A 17,388-nucleotide genomic window follows, 5' to 3' on the forward strand; every position below is an offset into this window, starting at 1 on the left:
ATAATGGATCCCACACCTGTATCACATCTAAATGTCAGGATATTTGGCAATAGGCTGGCGAGAGGGAGTAACAGCTCTCAAAACAAATCAGTTTGCAGGATCTTCAGCCCTGTTGTGGGACATACCTACACTAATACACACACTCATACATCTCATACATACACATGACTTACCTCTGGCTTATTCCTATGAGTATTAACCGCTTCCACGTTTAAATGGATACCTTCCACTTTACACCCTGCAAAAGAGAAACCCCCATGTTAAAGGAGAAGGAAATATTAAAATTAAGTAAGTTTTATCAGAAAGGTCTATATAAATACACCAGTAAACCCTCAAAGTAATGCTGTTCTTGGTCAAAAGAAACACCACATTTCTTTCCTTCTATTATGTACACATGGGCTTCTGTATCAGATTTCCTGTTTTCATCTTAAACCTCCAGGGCTAGGGCTTGAGCATGCTCAGTTTGCTCCTCTCCCCCTCCCTGATGTAATGTGAGCTCAGACCTATGAGTGAGCAGGAAGAGACTCAGGCAGGAAGTGATGTCACACCAAGCTAATATGGCAGTTGCTATCCTAAACAAACAGTGTCTAGAGCTGATTACTCCAGTATGGTAAAGCATACTACTGAATAAATACAGTGTTATAGCTTGCACTATTGTGGTCAATCTATTGGCAATAAACGGTTTCTGTAGCCTTCCTTCTTCGTTAATATTGGTACACATTGTAAACTCTTGGTTCCTACTTTCCTTATACAAACGAAAGCTAATCCAATATCAGATATTCAACTGGCTGCAGTATTTTATGGGTAAAACACATTAGAACACAGAGGAGGACATTCTGGAGTTTGAACAGCAGGTGGCAGTGCAGAACCAAGTTTAAAAGAGAAGAGTCCTACCATAAGCTACAGGGGTGAGTTTCATCACTGTATGCAGGGGGCATTTCAGGTAAGGCAGCTCCCCTGTAAGAGAAAACAGGAAATGGTTATTTTTGTGTAAATTATGCAAGAAACTATAGATAAACCTATTGGATAAGTCAATAAAACCTCTCCCCAAACAAAAACCTTTAATTTAACTTTTAGTATGATGTAGAGTGATATTCTGAGACAATTTTCAGTTGGTTTTCATTTTTTATTATTTATGGTGTTTGAGTTCTTTAGCATTTTATTCAGCAGCTCCCCAGTTTGCAATTTCAGCAATCTGGTTGCTAGGATCCAAATTATCCCAGTAACCATGCATTGATTTTAACAAGAGACTGGAATATGAATAGAAGAGGCCTGAATAGAAAGAGGAGCAATAAAAAGTAGCACTAACAATACATTTGTAGCATTTGTTTTTAGATTGGGGTCAGTGAACCCCATTTGAATCCTGGAAAGTGTCAGAAGAAGGCAAAAGCTAATAAAAAATGAAGTCCAACTGAAAAGTTACTTAGAATTTGCTGTTCTGTAATATACCAAAAGTTAACTTAAAGGTGACCCATCCCTTTAAAAATGTTACCAGTGCAGGGCAAGAGTACATTATAAATGAATTACTTGAACACCAAAAAATGAAAGTTTTTTTTTTTTTTTTAATGTTCCTTTAATACAAATGGCAGATTATGCCTATGCTTCTGTTAAATACCAATATGTTTTTGTATAAAGCAGTGGTGTTTGAGAACTTGCAATGAATGTTATTTTTAAAAAATAAAAATGAGAGTGCAGTCCCAGTGGCACACACAGGGGAAGAGAATTCCTGAGCGCACCTGCACTTTTATCAAGGAAGTAGGCCAGCAGGCAGCGCATGACAGCTTGATGGCAAATGACCAGCACGTTCTCCTGCCGTTCCAGTTCCATTATGACGGGTTCCAGGCGCTGTACAAGATCTTCATAGGACTGAAAACAGAACATGTGTTATGGTAGAGTGCGGCTGCCCAGCACAGCAATACATTACGTCTACAGGAAACAAATTGTGCACAAGTATCTACAGCACAACAAACATAACTAGGTGAATGGAAACCAGACTAAGTATATCTTTCCCTTTAATTGTAGTGTGTCTTTGTGCAGCGGCTTATGTGCAAGTCAGTTAATCTGTGTGTAAGCTCTTGGGAGGAGATACCTGCTATGCCTTGCAGAGGACACCAGGGCTGGGTCCTTGACGGGAGGTATATTTCCCCATTATTTGGGCTGTGATCCATTTAAAGGGATACTGTCATGGGAAAAAAAACATTTTTCAAAATGAATCAGTTAATAGTGCTGCTCCAGCAGAATTCTGCACTGAAATCCATTTCTCAAAAGAGCAAACAGATTTTTTTTATATTCAATTTTGAAATAGGACATGGGGCTAGACATAGTGTCAATTTCCCAGCTGCCCCAAGTCATGTGACTTGTGCTCTGATAAACTTCAATCACTCTTTACTGCTGTACTGCAAGTTGGAGTGATATCACCACCTCCCCCCACCCAGCAGCCAAACAAAAGAACAATGGGAAGGTAACCAGACAGCAGCTCCTAACACAAGAACAACACTCAATAGTAAAAACCCATGTCCCACTTAAGACACATTTAGTTACATTGAGAAGGAAAAACAGCAGCCTGCCAGAAAGCATTTCTCTCCTAAAGTGCAGGCACAAGTCACATGACCAGGGGCAGCTGGGAAATTGACAAAATGTCTAGCACCATGTCAGATTTCAAAATTGAATATAAAAAAAATCTGTTTGCTCTTTTGAGAAATGGATTTCAGTACAGAATTCTGCTGGAGTAGCACTATTAACTGATGCGTTTTGAAAAAAACATGTTTTCTGATGACAGGATCCCTTTAATCAGTGTATGTGTCAGGGAAGGAGTCTGGGGTTATTTGGCAGCAACACCAGTTGCTGTGTTTTCTTAGTTTTTCAGGGCTCGGACTGTGGAATGGGGAGGGAAGGTACAGGGTGGGCCTTCCCATTCCACCCAGGCACACACCAAGCTTTTACTGCAGCAGGAGGATACTCTGCATAAAGAGGAGTCACAGGTGAGCTGCATGTCTTGTTAGGGTGTTAAAGAAAAGCACTAAAACAAAAACCCTTGTGTACAAAGAACTGTGAAAGAAAGCCGGCTAATATTGGGCAGTGCAGGTTTTGTTGCTTGGCCTCAAGCGGACTGACCAGGCTTACTTTGGGCAATGAGAAAAGCAAAGGACTTGCACAAGCTGAAGTAAGCTGTGTGTTATATTTTCATTTACTTTCTGCTGAGGAAAAGCTTGAGTTCAGTTGCTAAATAAATTGACTTTTCTCTAAGAAACGGTGTACTGCGTGCTGGCTGTGATTTCCCCCTCAATATTACAGCCTACAAACCCGCAGTGCTGCGATGTGAATAATTAGTAGCTCACAGTAACAGCAGGCAAAATGGCTGACAGAGCACTTTGCTATTTTTAACTCTGAAAAGGACAATTACACAGCTCCAAATCAATTCCTTTTTCCTCAGAACGGAGTCACGTGAACTCACACAGCAGTGCAGGTAGGCGGCAGCTACACAAACAACACCGGCGGCACAAATGGCTCATGCTGCAATTACCTTACACAGTTGTTTGTGTGCAGTTGGCCTGAATGAGCACAGGTTGTGTGTTTTTTTTTTTTTTATTACTGCAGCATACACTAATCCTAAATACACAATATCCAGCCTGCAGCATCTTTCAGCAAACTAGAACTCCCCTTACCCTATCCTGGGGACATTAGTTCAACAAAAGGTGGTGGAGGCTGGATATTCCTGCCTTGTGTATTTTCAGGTTTGGCTTGAGTATGATGTTCTTGTGTGACAGAAAATTGTGTAAATTCCATGAAGTGCCATAGACAGGCCTGTGAGCTGTACAGAATAACAATGGCGTGTGTGAAGTTTAATATAGGAAAATTGTTATTTAATCAATTATTCTCACACAATATTGATTGAATTGGGATAAAATACCGGGTTCCCTTGTCCCTTCACTCACCTCTCCTTTCGGATAGCGGTATCTGTATTTATCCTGGTCACGCAGAGCAAATTCCAGCGGGTAGGATTCCTGGATTTCTTCATAGCACATTTCCTCACAGACCCCCTACCGAAGAGCACATTAAAACAAATTGTCACCATTAAAGGGGTGCTTCACCTTTACGTATGTTATTCCTATTCCTAGCAGCCTTGCAATAGGTCTTCGTTATTTATTATTTGTAGTTTTTGAGTAATTTGCATTCCTCTTCTACCTCATTCCAGCTTTCAAATGGGGGGTCACTGACCCCAGCAGACAAAAAAAAACAAACAAAAAAAACTACTGGTCTGTGAGGCTACAATTTTATTGGTATTGTTACTTTTCTTTTTATTTTGTCTCTCTCCTATACTTATTCCAATCTCTCATTCAAACCAATGCCTGGTTGCTAGGGAAAAGCAGACCCTAGTAACCAGATAGCTGCCAAAACACCAGACTGAAGAGCTGCCGAACAAAAAGCTAAATAGATAAAAGAAACAAACATTGATATTCTGATACAATTTGCAATTGGTCTTCAGTTTTAATTGTCTACAACATACTTAGGGGGTTATTTATCAAAGTCCGATTTAACTCAACATTTTCTGCTGCAAACTCCGATCAAATCCGCTCTGGTTTTTCACCCTTATTTATTGTTAAATTTCCTGGAAAATTTGGTTTGCGGGGAAAAAAAAAATATCAAATTTTCACGTTTTTTTTTCCGGATATTTCATCTGAAAACTTTGGGGTTTTGCACAAAACCCAGCACACATCAATAAATCATTGGGACATCTCCCATTTACTTATATGCAACCTCGACAGGTCTGAGATGCTGGATTTTCAAATTTGGACTTTTCCATCCTCAGGGTTTAATAAATTCTGAAAAAATTAGATTTTTTTTTTAAAAGTCTGATTATATATATATAAAAATCACGAGTTTAGTAAATAACCCCCTAAAAGTTAATCTAAAGGTGAACTACCCCTTTAAGGAAAGAAGGAGGTATCACCTCAGGAGTTAAAGAGGGATTCATGCTCCCCGAGATCAAAGGGGAGGTCACAGGCACACGTATATATTTCAACACAGAATAAAACAAAATAAATTGAAAAGATCTGCACTATAAAGGAACCAACAATCCCACAAGCAGCAGTTGAGAACAATGCTTTATAGAAGTGCTAATAGATACACTATGAATCAGAGAAATAGTCTCACAAGACACCTAACAGGTGCCTGTTACCCTTTATCTATAAGGCTTTGCTAGACAATTTGCAATTGGTTTTCTTTTTTTTTTTTAGGTTTTTGAGTTTCGTTTTTTATTCAGCAGCTCTTTAATTTGCATTACAAACAATCTGGTAGCTAGAGTCCAAATTACCCTAGCAACCATGCATTGATTTGAGTAAGAGACAGGAAAATGAATACGATAGGACCTTACTAGAAAGATGAGAAATGAAAATTAGCAACAACAATAAATTTGTAGCCTTAAGAGCCTTTGCTTTTTAGATGGGGTCAGCGACGCCCATTTGAAAGACGAAAGAGGTAAATAATTATAAAACTATAAAAAATTAACGATGACAACTAATCTTATAATTGGCCTTTCAATTTCATACTAAAAGTTTACTTAAAAGTGAACCACCCCTTTCACAGAGGAAATAAATGTGGGTAATTATACAAGATTGTGTGAGATTGTCCATGCTCCAGTCGTGTGCAATACAGACAATTAACCATTACACATACTCACAGCGTCAATCTCATTTAAGGTTTTCCACTGCTCATAGGGCACCCCCAGGGCCTCCGCAGTTTGGATCGTTCTCTTCATTTGGCTGGTCCATACTTTAAGGTCATGGATGTTTTGTTCACGGATGTACTTGCCCAAACATTTAGCAAACTGGACGCGGAGAAAAAAAAAAAAAAAAAAAAGACAACAAGTTTAAAGAAGAATTCAACCCTAAAGTTAAAAAAGCCTACCCCCCTACTCTGAATAGACCCCCCTCCCTCCTCCGCCCAGCCGAAGTGTGGCCCAAGAAAATGCCCCTTACGTTTTACTTACCCCTCGGTGCAGATTCAGGCATCAGAGTTCACGGGCGCCATCTTCTTCTCTTTGGAAATCTTCAGAATGAGAGCGGCGGCGCATGCGCAGTTGGAGCAATTTTCTGTCTTGCGGCAATTGCCGAAGCACCGGTCTCATTACGAAGATTACCGAAGTGGCTGAAAGATGGCGCCCGTGAACTCCAATGCCTGAATCTGCACCATTAAACACGGGTCATTGTGAGCTGTATATACAATAGCCGTATCCTGCAGAGCTTTCTTGCCCCACTTCCTGGCATCAGGCCCAGCTTTCTCCACCTAATGAAAACCATTTCCTAGAACTGTACAGTTACAACACGAGTGTTACACCAGGACAGCAGCCAATCGCATCCCACTCAGGCCGCACCACTTCCTCATTACAGCAGGTTTCTTCACATGGGCATTCGCTAACACCTGAAGCAATGGATTTCCTACAACTGATTGGAACTTTAATTCTCAGCAACTTCTTAAGGGGAAACTACACCCCTGAACACTGCAGGTCTCAGTAAAAATATGGCCCATATGTAACAGTGTCACATAAGGAAAGTCTTTTTTTATGAAAAGTTGATTTTTCTAATAGTATGTACCATTGGACAACCCCATACTGGCTAAAGTCTGCCCCCTGGCACTACTTCTTAGGCTCAGGGTTAATCTTAAAGAATTGGTCAATGTCCTCAGAGCACCACATTGCAAAACAAGTTGAACGTTAGACTTTGACTGATATAAGAGAGATGTCACCCCTCGTCTCCCCACTTCCAGATCCCAGGCACAACCCTCTTACCTTCACCTCAGTCATATCCTTTACATCCGCTTATCTCAGGAGAAACAAAATACTTGGCTAGGCAGGAAGGAGGCAAAATATGCCATTGCTATTGCTCTGCTCACTATACATGTAAACAAAAATCCCTTAATACACTGCTAGATCTAAACAAGTGTGATATTGTCTGCAGCTATAATTCAGTCTGCACTTGGCACATCTAGGTTTTAAAAGAGAACCAAACCCTAAAGTTAAAAAACCCTCTACCCGCCTACCCTACATCGACCCCTCCCTTCTCCCCCAGCCTAGCTGCTGCCCCGGGCAAATGCCCCTAAGTCACGGGCGTCATCTTCAGCCGATATGGTAATCTTCGGGTCTTCTCCCGGCGCTTCGGCAATTTCCATGAGTTCCGGCACATGCGCAGTTGTCACGAAACAGAAAATTGCTCCAACTGCGCATGAGCCGATATGGCACTTAGTTCCCGAAGAGAAGAAGATGGTGCCCGTGAAATCTGCTGGACAGAATCTGCACCGAGGGGTAAGTAAAGACTTAGCGTCATTTGCCCGGGGTAACAGCTAGACGGGGGGGGGGGGGTCTATGTAGTGTAGGGGTGTTGGGGTTTTTTAAATTTATGGTTTGCTTCTCCTTTAAAGGAGAACTAAAGTGTAACCAAAGAAGTAGGCTAGAAATGTTGTACATTATGTTTTGGGCTTATATACAAGCCCAGCAGGGAAGATATGTGTCTCCAAAGATGCCCCAGTAGCTCCCCATCTACTTTTCTGCTGATTCACTGCACATGTTCTGTGCTGCTGTCACTTACTGAGCTTAGGGACCCACTCACAATATACAGTTCACATAGAATATAAATGTCACAATATAAGGCTGATTAGTAATTAAGACAGATAATTACTACATGGCAGCACAAAAACCAGTGCAATTAGCATCAGAATTTTATAATCAGCCCTGTAGCATCATCTTATATTACAGGCCAACCTCATTTTTGATAATTTGTGACGACCCCTAACAGCTTAACAGCTGCTCAGAGCCCACTGAGCATGGGAGTGTCACAGACATTTTCCAAGATGGTGACCCCCTGTGACAAGTTTGAAGTCCTGGATCATTGCTGCTATTGAGAAGCTGAAACTTAAGGCTGATGTTATAATAAGTTCAATATATAAAAATCAGCTATGCGGCAGAAACTTACCCCAGATATGAGGGGGGGGGGCACGAGATTTAAATGAATATAGATAAATGAATATTGGATTATCCTACCAGGTAAGACTTGTGAGCACCCCTTTAAATTTTCATCCAGGTGAGACTGCTGGTTTGTCCCTACAAAGTGCGCAGAATATTTTAGAGTATTTTTAGATGTAGGCTTTTATTTGATTATTAGGTTGAGAGTACCAAGTGATGAACAGATCACAGCATTATAATGATGACATCTGATTATTAAGTGAGCTGGATTTAGAGCTGCTTATCTGTTCAGCAAATAGATACCATGGAGAAGGCACTTCAATAAACACTTTTATAGCAGAAATCCTCAGTCCTGTTGCACAGAAACCTTTGCTCTCCCTGGGGTCACTGTGTTAGCCAGTAGAAGTATTACAAGAGCACACGTAGCACAGAAGAACAGAGCTGGATTCTAAATTATTTATCAAATAAAATTACTATTTTGCAAGATCCTTCATATTCCTGAGACTGGGGAAGCGGTTGCAAGGGACTGCTAAGAATTTTTGTATCTGGAACCCACAGGCAAGGGGCAGATTGGAAAGTCAGTCTACAGGTTCCAAAACTAGACATAACCTACTCCTGAGGCAGACCTGGCTGCAATAGGGCCAGCAAATTTAAGATGAGTGAATATCTATTCTAAGGAATAATTGTTTCACCGATCAGATATTTATCTTCCTGCCAAAGAAAGGGCTGGTCTTTTTTTTGGGAATATAGGGGAAAAGTAGCATCAATTCATTGACAGATCCACAAATCAACAGCAGAGCAGCATAACTAGCAGCCATACCTCTTTCCCCCGGTTGGAAAGTCCAGAATCGCCGCCAATGCTCCCCTTGATATTGAGCTCACTCTCCCCATGACGGCACAAGTAGATGGATCGTGGAGTGATGTGAATGTTCATGAGGTAGTACACAATGCGACTTTGAATGTGATCCATAACTCGATTAACAAGATATCTGGAGCCTACATCCATGATCTTAATATAGGACAAGTCCCTGCAATAAAGGAAAAGAACAACTGCCATCTTTATTCATTACCTTTCTCCAAGATTTGCCCCTTCTCTCATGGGCTTATCAGAAAAGACTGCATTATCTTATCACCAGCATTCAAAAAAAACAATAACGTTACAGAAAGGGAGGCACCATACTTGTCAAAGTTCTCATCCAGGGTCTCATAGGAGTTCTTATAGCTATCAATTCTTTTCATGAAGTCTTCTGTTGCCTCCTCACTGCTGCAGTGCAGATAATCTGGGCTCCCTAACTTCACTTGCTATGGTAAAACAGGAGAACAGGAATGACATGTTACAGCTGTAATTGTTATATAGGTTTAATTGTTTTAAGGTTTAAAATTCTGCTTAAAACAGGTAAAAATCTCTTAGGCAAGATATTGGGCCAATTTGACAACTCAGATGGTGGGACAAAGTGATTGATCCACATATTTGGCTCCCATGCCAATGATCAGAGAGTAACAGAGACCTACGCAGACCCATTGGGAAAGGACTGCACCAACAGCTCAACAGAAATCTGTCCAGATCACAAACTAGAGATTGGTGAGACAGGCAGTTTGCATTCTATACACAAGACAGTAAGCTACCATTACCCTGGAAACTTTTCATGCAGTCTGGGGGATCAAAGATTATCACTGAAACATGGACTAGTCAAATTAAACAGATGGATACCTATTTCAGGCAGAGTATAACACAGGTGAGTATAACACACACAGGGAGCATAGGACAGGCAGAGTATGACACACGCAGGGAGCATAAGGCAGGCAGAGTATGACACACACGGAGCACAGGGCAGGCAGAGTATGGCACACACAGGGAGAATAAGGCAGGCAGAGTATGGCACACACAGGGAGCATAGGGCAGGCAGAGTATGGCACACACAGGGAGCATAGGGCAGTCAGAGTATGGCACATGCAGGGAGCATAAGGCAAGCAGAGTATGGCACACACAGGGAGCATAGGGCAAGCAGAATACAGCAGGAGACAGGGAAACCTATCAGGACCACTCTAAAATGAACAGTTTATACTGTGCTACTTACAGTGACACAATGCTGGTGCCCCTCCAGCAGTTTGTATGAGTGTTAACAGGTGAACAATGTGGACACTTTCAGTCTGAGGTGTAACAGTACAGGGCTTTAGGTGTGTGAACAATAGAGGTGTTACATGTGTAAACAATGCAGGGACCAGTTCATCTCAGTACTGATACCTTTTAAATTTAGCAAGGTAAGCAGTCACAGCAGGCAGACTTTCATGTGGGAGGCCACACAAGGGGGGGGTCACAGGCGGCAGTTGGACAGCACTCGGATCCAAAGATTTTAAAACCCTGTTTTGTCCCCCAGACAGTAACTGTCATTTTAATACACAAAACACAAAAAGAGGCCTATATATCATGCAGTGTAACAAAAAAAAAAAGGAACAAAATACACCACACGTCACTAGGCATTACTGTGTAAAAAACAGTGTACTTATCAGACTGTGTATTGATTTTCAGAGATTGCACACCTCTGCACAGCTGCCATGTTTTTTCTGTGTTTTTCCTTTGCTGGAACTTACTCACTGCATGAATTCTTCCCATTTACTTTAATGGATAATGTATGGTCTGAAGTGGCATAAAGTAATGTCACATCCAGCGTTTGGTCGGCGTAAAAGAAACCACACACATTGATAAATTCAACATTTATTTTACACAGCTGTTTACACTGTTTTCTGGCATTGTTTTACACAGTTCGATAAATAGGCCCCATCATGTATAAGATTTAAAACACATCGGAGCATCCAATTTATTTACTGGAGAATAATTTGAGTGAATTATTCTCCAGTTTATAAAGTGTATAATTAGCCTTAAGTAGGCAGCTTACATCCAAGAATACTTTGCAGCCCTAAAAGCTAATAAAGGCTTTTCTGCTTACCACTATATTCTGAGCAATAACTTCAGGGTCCACGCACACAGATTCCACAAAGAAAGTCTTCAGTTTGCAGGAATCCAAAAGAAAATGGGAGAATAAAAAGGGAAGAGCAGTTTAATAGTAACACAGAGTAAGATACTTATACATTAAATACATGAACTAATTTCTCTCATACCCATATGTACTACATATTTCATACTTTCTGTTTAGATGTAAGTGGTTTGCATACAGATTTATGAAATGTTAATGTACATTCCCTCAGACATGAATATCAAGATACTGGCCCTCTTTTAGGGCAGAGACACATGGTCAGATTCATCGCCTGGGGACAAATCTCCTCTTCTTCGGGGGGACTAATCTCCCCAAACTGCCTTCCCCTGCCTTCGTTTTCTGAAGTCACCTGAAGTTTCCTTGTGAGGCAACTACGGTCGACTTCGAAAAACAAATCGCTCCGATTGCCATCCCGCCAGCGATTTTCATTCTAGCCGGCGGGAAGGCAGTTTGGGGAGATTAGTCACCCCGAAGAAGAGGCGTACAGTTAGCAATCAACATTTATTATCCTAACGAATGCAAACATTTTAATGCTTGCTGGTTTCCTGCACCACCACAATATTGCATCTGTATTTATATAGCCACTGGCGGAGAATTGCCAAAATAAAAATGTATATTTTACTTCAAATTAGTAATCGCAAGTAACCAATCAAAACTTAGCTTTCAGCAGTTTGTATGAGAATAAATATTTGTAAGACACTGGTATCAGGGTTTTCTATGAAACAGAGTCTATTGGGAAACAATGTATTTATAGCCAGACACAAGTAGTGACTACTAGTCTCCCAGAGGAACAGTAGCTTTACTACAGTGGGCAGACCAAAGGTGGTTGCTAAGTTCTACTAATTCTACTACTGTGAGACCTTCCCATAAACAGAATCCCATTTGACTAATTAAAAAATGGTTGGAACTTGGGAGCTCCAGCTCCATCAGCTTCTCGGTTTATCCTGCCCTGCTAATTAGAGAGATTACTGTATATTAAGTCTTGGGAATTTGCCTTAAGGTAACGTCCCACTGGGCGATTTGGGGAGATTTAGTCGCCTGGTGACTAAATCTCCCCAAATCGCCCAGTGTGACCATTACCCTAAGCACCATTAATCACAAATTATATATAATATAAAATTGACAAATTCTATTGATTATACTCATAAAAGAATCATGTGCATTGCTAGAAAGTGGATGATGACAAGAGGCAATACACATTATTTTAGGATTATAATCCACAGAATTTTTTAATTTGATATTTTATATAATTTGGGCTTCCCAAGCAGGTGTCAAAATGATCCATTTGCCATTACCCTTATGTAGGTAACCCAAATAAAAACTGGTTTAGAACCAGTTGTGCCTATAATCCTAAAAAAAACTTTCTACTGTGCGTGTACATTCCAGGTATTCATGGTGACCCGCCCTAAATAGCATGGGGACCCATTTTGGTTGCCAACCCATAGTTCAGCCTCCCTTCCCAAAGTCTTTCACCAGTGAATCTCCAGCTGTTGCTACTGCTACTCACTATCCCAATGTCAGCAGCTGGCTACAACCACTGCATGGAAATTGCCATACACATTAAATGGGCAATTTGGAAACCGTAATCCCCAGCAGTTGGTGTAAGCAAAAAATTGAAGGGAAAAAAAAGTCAATTCATTCCTTCCACTTACTTTAAATCCATTCTGATCTGCAAATTTAAGGATGGTCTCTCGTCTTTCTCTTGTTGTATTTGTTGCGTCAAAAACCTAAAAGGAAGAAAATAAAGTTGTCAGAGGAAGCTTTTATAGAGGAGTAAATTGTTACGGCTGATATATTTCTACTCAGTGTAAAAACCATATTATTGAAAGTTGGCCATACGCAAGTTGATATAAGTTTCAAATCCGACCACTCCTGACCAAGGGGGAAGCTTATTGGCCCATGTTTGGGAACTCTCCAGCTGTCTGAAAAATCAGCTTCATATCTACCGAGCTGATAAGAAAATCTTGTTGAGAAAGGATAACATGAGGCCACGATGTCAGCATAGGCCTTCATTACGATCCAATTGTGGGCCAGGGCAAAATGATCACGGTGCAGTTTCAACAAACACACGAACAGCCACTCAAACCAAAGATCTTCCAGTTTTGAAACCTTGCCAAACAAGAAGACATCAGCTGACCCGACACATGACACATACAAGGGGAATAATCTGGAATGGCAGCAGGCTGTTCTACCAATGACCATCAGATGGATGAATCCTGCACTCTTCAGCCATGTTTGATTTCAGCAAAACTTTCAGTCTCAGCCTAAAACAGGTCTTAATCATGCTGACGTTACACTGTCTTACAAACAATACTTTTCCACACTGCTCACTGAAGCCAATGTTTTGTAACTCAAAGCAAACTGCTTGACCATGTATTTGTAACTTGAGTAAGTGTATTTACATTCTTTTATCCATAAATATGTAAAATCAGCATCAGAATACATTTTATAGAGCAGGCTCTTTATACTTACAGCCACATGGCCTCCTTCTTCTCCCAGATATCGCCTCACATCATTCAAGGCCAGCAAGGCACATTGTCTGGGGAGGAAAAAAATGCATGACTTGTGTATTAACTGCAGTCATTACTACTTATAAACAGGAAACCATGGATTATAATTGTTGTACTTGTCTCAACTGTCTCAGGGAAAACCTCAGAGGTCAACATTCCTGGAAATGCTGGCAGCCTCTTCACATTAAACAATGTGGGGATCACAAGGCTTATGGCAAACAGTACTATTATCATTTATTTATACAGACACTGCAGAGACTGTTACAGAGACTGCTCCTACTATCTGTTCACAGTAAGACGATGTTTATTTCCATGTGCCATAAGCCATTTGATTCCCTTAGGTCAGGGACAGAAAATGGGGTATCTTGGCCTACATTTCTCTATAGGTGGAGAATCCAGTACCCCGATGCTCTTCCACTCCTGCTCTGCCTGCAGGAGCAGATTTCGGCGCCATAAACCAACATTTTGCATTCCGTGCTAAAATCCGCCTGCTAATGAAAAGGCAAGAAGAGCAGCAAGGCAGCGGATTGTCTGCCTGGGAAAATCCACATTGCTAGACATCATCTGGCCCTAGCCATAGACTAAATAGAAATCAGCTGCAGCAATGCCTGGTGTTTTGATCACCAGTTTTAGGTGCAAAAGCCTAAGTGCTCATATATCTGTCCAACATCAACCTAAGTTAAGTTATTCACTTTTGTTGCATGGAGAATGTTATCCTGCTAATCTAATCTTGCGTATAGCAACTAACCAATTTTAATCAGTCTAATTTAAATTATTATTATTAACATGAACTGCAAGGGTCCAATATAAGTATCTACATTATCATATTCGCTCCATGAGCGAATACATCAGCCTAAACAATAATGTTTTTATAAATGAGCCTTGTGTTTCAGCATGAAAGGGTTCCCCACAACACTGCGAGGGACAGCTCATTATGTTGAATGGGTTCCTGACCTACAGTCAGACAGAAACCGTTCTGTTCGAAATCTGGGTCACAGCACCTGCAGCTCTAAGGAAAGAAAAGTATAATTTTATAGCCTCAGAGCCAAAGTCGGCATTAAAATGGAGAGCAAATTGTAGGCAGACCAGGGGCACAGAAGGGTACAACTGCATCTTCTGTTTCATGACGGTCTCTGCTTGGGCTGGTATTGGGCACAGCACAATTACTAGGACACCATGCACCGTGCCAGCAAGTACAATTTGATCTGGGTGCTGTATTTTACGCAAGGCTACTACCTCTTCTGTTTTTTTCCATCTGACTAGAACAAAAGGAACACTACCCCTTTAAAGGAGACATTTTGTGTAAAAAATAGGAATGTACCAGTGCTGTTGTACTCATTTAGATATAGAAGAATTATGCTTAAAAAAGTAGTGTTTCATGCTGATTTATTGAATATTTCTGCAAAAAACCTAATAATAAGGAAAACCCTCCCTTCTACTTCCTGCTCCCTGAATTCCCAGGCTGTGCAGGGGAGCCAGCAGCTCTCAGCTCACTGTACTGTAGGACAGGAACCAATCAACAGCTAGCAGGACCTGATAGGGAACCGAAGCCAGTCTTGGCGTGTGATTGCAGGGTTGTGATTGGCTGTCCCCCTCCTACTGTGCTTCTAGCAGGGACCATTAGGACACGCCCACCCCACATTTAAAACACAGACAGGGACCAGTGAACATCTATAGGGAGCTCAAACAAGGGGGCTATTTTTAAAGATAATAATTTTTAGCACCATGTAAAAGCAACACCATATATTACTTATACATGCCTACAAAATTAGTTTTTTTTTTCATTTATCCTATATGTCTCCTTTAACTGACGCAGTGGCAGAAATGTCTGTAGGTTACCCCACCCACTGGCACTGAGAGGGATATGAGGTGTGTGTGTACAATTGTATTACTGACACATGAACACACACTGATGCAAATCCACCCACACAAATCTGCTAACCCGCTCCTCCACCCTCAGACACTCACTTTCGGATTTTCTGTCCCTCCTCATTGTCTGGAAGGAAGAATTCAAAGGATTTGAAGGTTTTCACCAGGTCCCGTCTGTACTGGCCAACATTGAACTCTGCAAGTGGAAGGTTGCTGGATTGAATGCAATTTCAGAATAATTCTGTCAGCAGAGGCACAAGCACATTAGCAGGCATCTCATATGGATTTCTCTTTGAGGTTTCCTTGTGTTAACTGGATTATTTTATTCTTGTGTCAGTAAGGGGCATAATAGTCTCAGGAAACAACAGAGGGTGAATATATATACATTTTATAATACACAGGAGCCATCAATATCCTGTAAATTATATCCTTATAAACGGTGCTAAGTGATGTCATCAGTTAAAATCGGAGCTTAGTGATGTAATTTCTGTCACATGACTCACTGAAACTTGTGTATTATAATAAATAAAGTGCCGTCTGTGGCAAAATATGAGGATATTAGAAGTCACAGCGGAGTTCCATGACCTGTATAAAAGCACTCGACCAATGGTCATGGAACTCCTCGGTAACTTATAATATCCTTATATTTTACAAGAGGGGGTACTTTATTCATATGTATACCAGACATCCTGCTGTTAGAGTGCTGGGAGTTCTAGCCCAACTGTCTTCTGATGCCTGCAGGTTGCCCATCCCTGTTTTTTGGCTACACAACAACCATCATAGAAAGGCCCCAGAGTCACAATTTGTATAATCAGGAGTGCAAAGCTATTAGTGCCATCAATAGAAAGCCAACCACAATGAACTATGGTGTTTTGATCAATACTATGGTACTGAGAATCCTCAATATTGAGCTTGAATCCTTATTCCTTCAGGGCCATACACTGGAAGATTTAAGCCCCAGATTCGGTCCCTTTAGACGGAGTCCACTGCCTCTCTTACTATGTACAGTACCTTCCCAAAGGCCTCCCCCACAGACATCCATCGGGCAGGATTAAAAATCCCATTGGGTAAGGACTGCATCAGCACATGGACAGGGTTTGCTCCTGAAAAGGCCTGCATTGACACCTGTTATGATCTAATCTCTGGCCCAGGAGAGATTTGGTCCTGTATGTAGGTGGCCAAATCGGGCAAAGTTACGCTCGTTTAGTGACCTTGCCAAATCTTAATGTGTAAGGCCAGCTTTAGATATACAGCACTGACCATCTGAAGGCAACAAACTTTTATAGAAATTAAAGGAAAACTATACCCCCCCTCCCGACACCAAACAATGTAGGTCTCTATAAAAAGTAATTAAATAAACAGCTCATATGTAAAACCCTGCTTCATGTAAATAAACCATTTTCATAATAATATACTTTTCTAGTAGTATGTGCCATTGGGTAATCATAAATAGAAAATTACCATTTTAAAAAATAAGGGCTACCCCCTTGGATCGTACGATTCACAGTGCACACAAACAAACCAAACAACAGTACATGTTAGGTCACATGAGCCAATTAACAGACAGAGTTCTGCCTTTTGCTTCCACACTTCTTCCTGTTACAGTTAGAGCTGTAGTATTTCTGGTCAGGTGATCTCTGAGGCAGCACACAGACCATCACAAAATGGTGGTTCAAGGCAAGAGATGTAAAAGGGCAATATTTACTTAAATATATATACCAATTTGGAAAGATTCTTTAATATGCCACTTAATATGATATAAACTGTTGCTTAAGAGTTCATTTTGGGGGTACAGTTTTTTTACTTTAAGGAAGATGGCAATGAATTATTATATATAATCTTTATATTTTTGTTTATTTTCCTGGGACCCTGGGGCAGCCACAGAGGCACATTAATATTAATGACACATTCTTTGAATACACCCACCTTTGGTTGGCACCCCAATCCAGTTGAGATAGCGTGTGAGTTTCTTGGAGATGTAAGTCTTGCCTCTGGCAGGGAGTCCCACCATAACAATGAGAGTCGGGCAGTTGGTCATACATACTGGAAGGAAGCG

The 17,388-nt window shown here is 41.0% G+C and overlaps 1 protein-coding gene across 7 annotated transcripts in view; it reads right to left on the minus strand.

Moving 5' to 3' along the window:
- The window catches only part of pfkfb4.L (6-phosphofructo-2-kinase/fructose-2,6-biphosphatase 4 L homeolog), a 42,909-nt gene that overhangs the window by 1,949 nt on the left and 23,572 nt on the right, over positions 1-17,388 (minus strand). For 4 of the 7 annotated variants that reach the window (XM_041590743.1, XM_018258913.2, XM_041590744.1 and 1 more), the window contains 12 exons: positions 17,259-17,375; positions 15,432-15,528; positions 13,426-13,492; positions 12,606-12,680; positions 10,906-10,962; positions 9,138-9,259; positions 8,778-8,985; positions 5,681-5,827; positions 3,936-4,040; positions 1,737-1,866; positions 895-957; positions 174-238 (listed from right to left, as the gene is read on the minus strand). In XM_041590743.1, the coding sequence (XP_041446677.1) occupies positions 174-238; positions 895-957; positions 1,737-1,866; positions 3,936-4,040; positions 5,681-5,827; positions 8,778-8,985; positions 9,138-9,259; positions 10,906-10,962; positions 12,606-12,680; positions 13,426-13,492; positions 15,432-15,528; positions 17,259-17,370 (1,248 nt within the window). In that variant the 5' untranslated portion in view covers positions 17,371-17,375. Of the gene's footprint in view, positions 1-173; positions 239-894; positions 958-1,736; positions 1,867-3,935; positions 4,041-5,680; positions 5,828-8,777; positions 8,986-9,137; positions 9,260-10,905; positions 10,963-12,605; positions 12,681-13,425; positions 13,493-15,431; positions 15,546-17,258; positions 17,376-17,388 lie in introns of all 7 variants that reach the window. The other 3 variants (XM_018258914.2, XM_041590742.1, XM_018258915.2) reach the window with 1 other exon arrangement.

This window comes from Xenopus laevis, chromosome 4L, assembly GCF_017654675.1.
Source record: "Xenopus laevis strain J_2021 chromosome 4L, Xenopus_laevis_v10.1, whole genome shotgun sequence".
NCBI lineage: Eukaryota > Metazoa > Chordata > Amphibia > Anura > Pipidae > Xenopus > Xenopus laevis.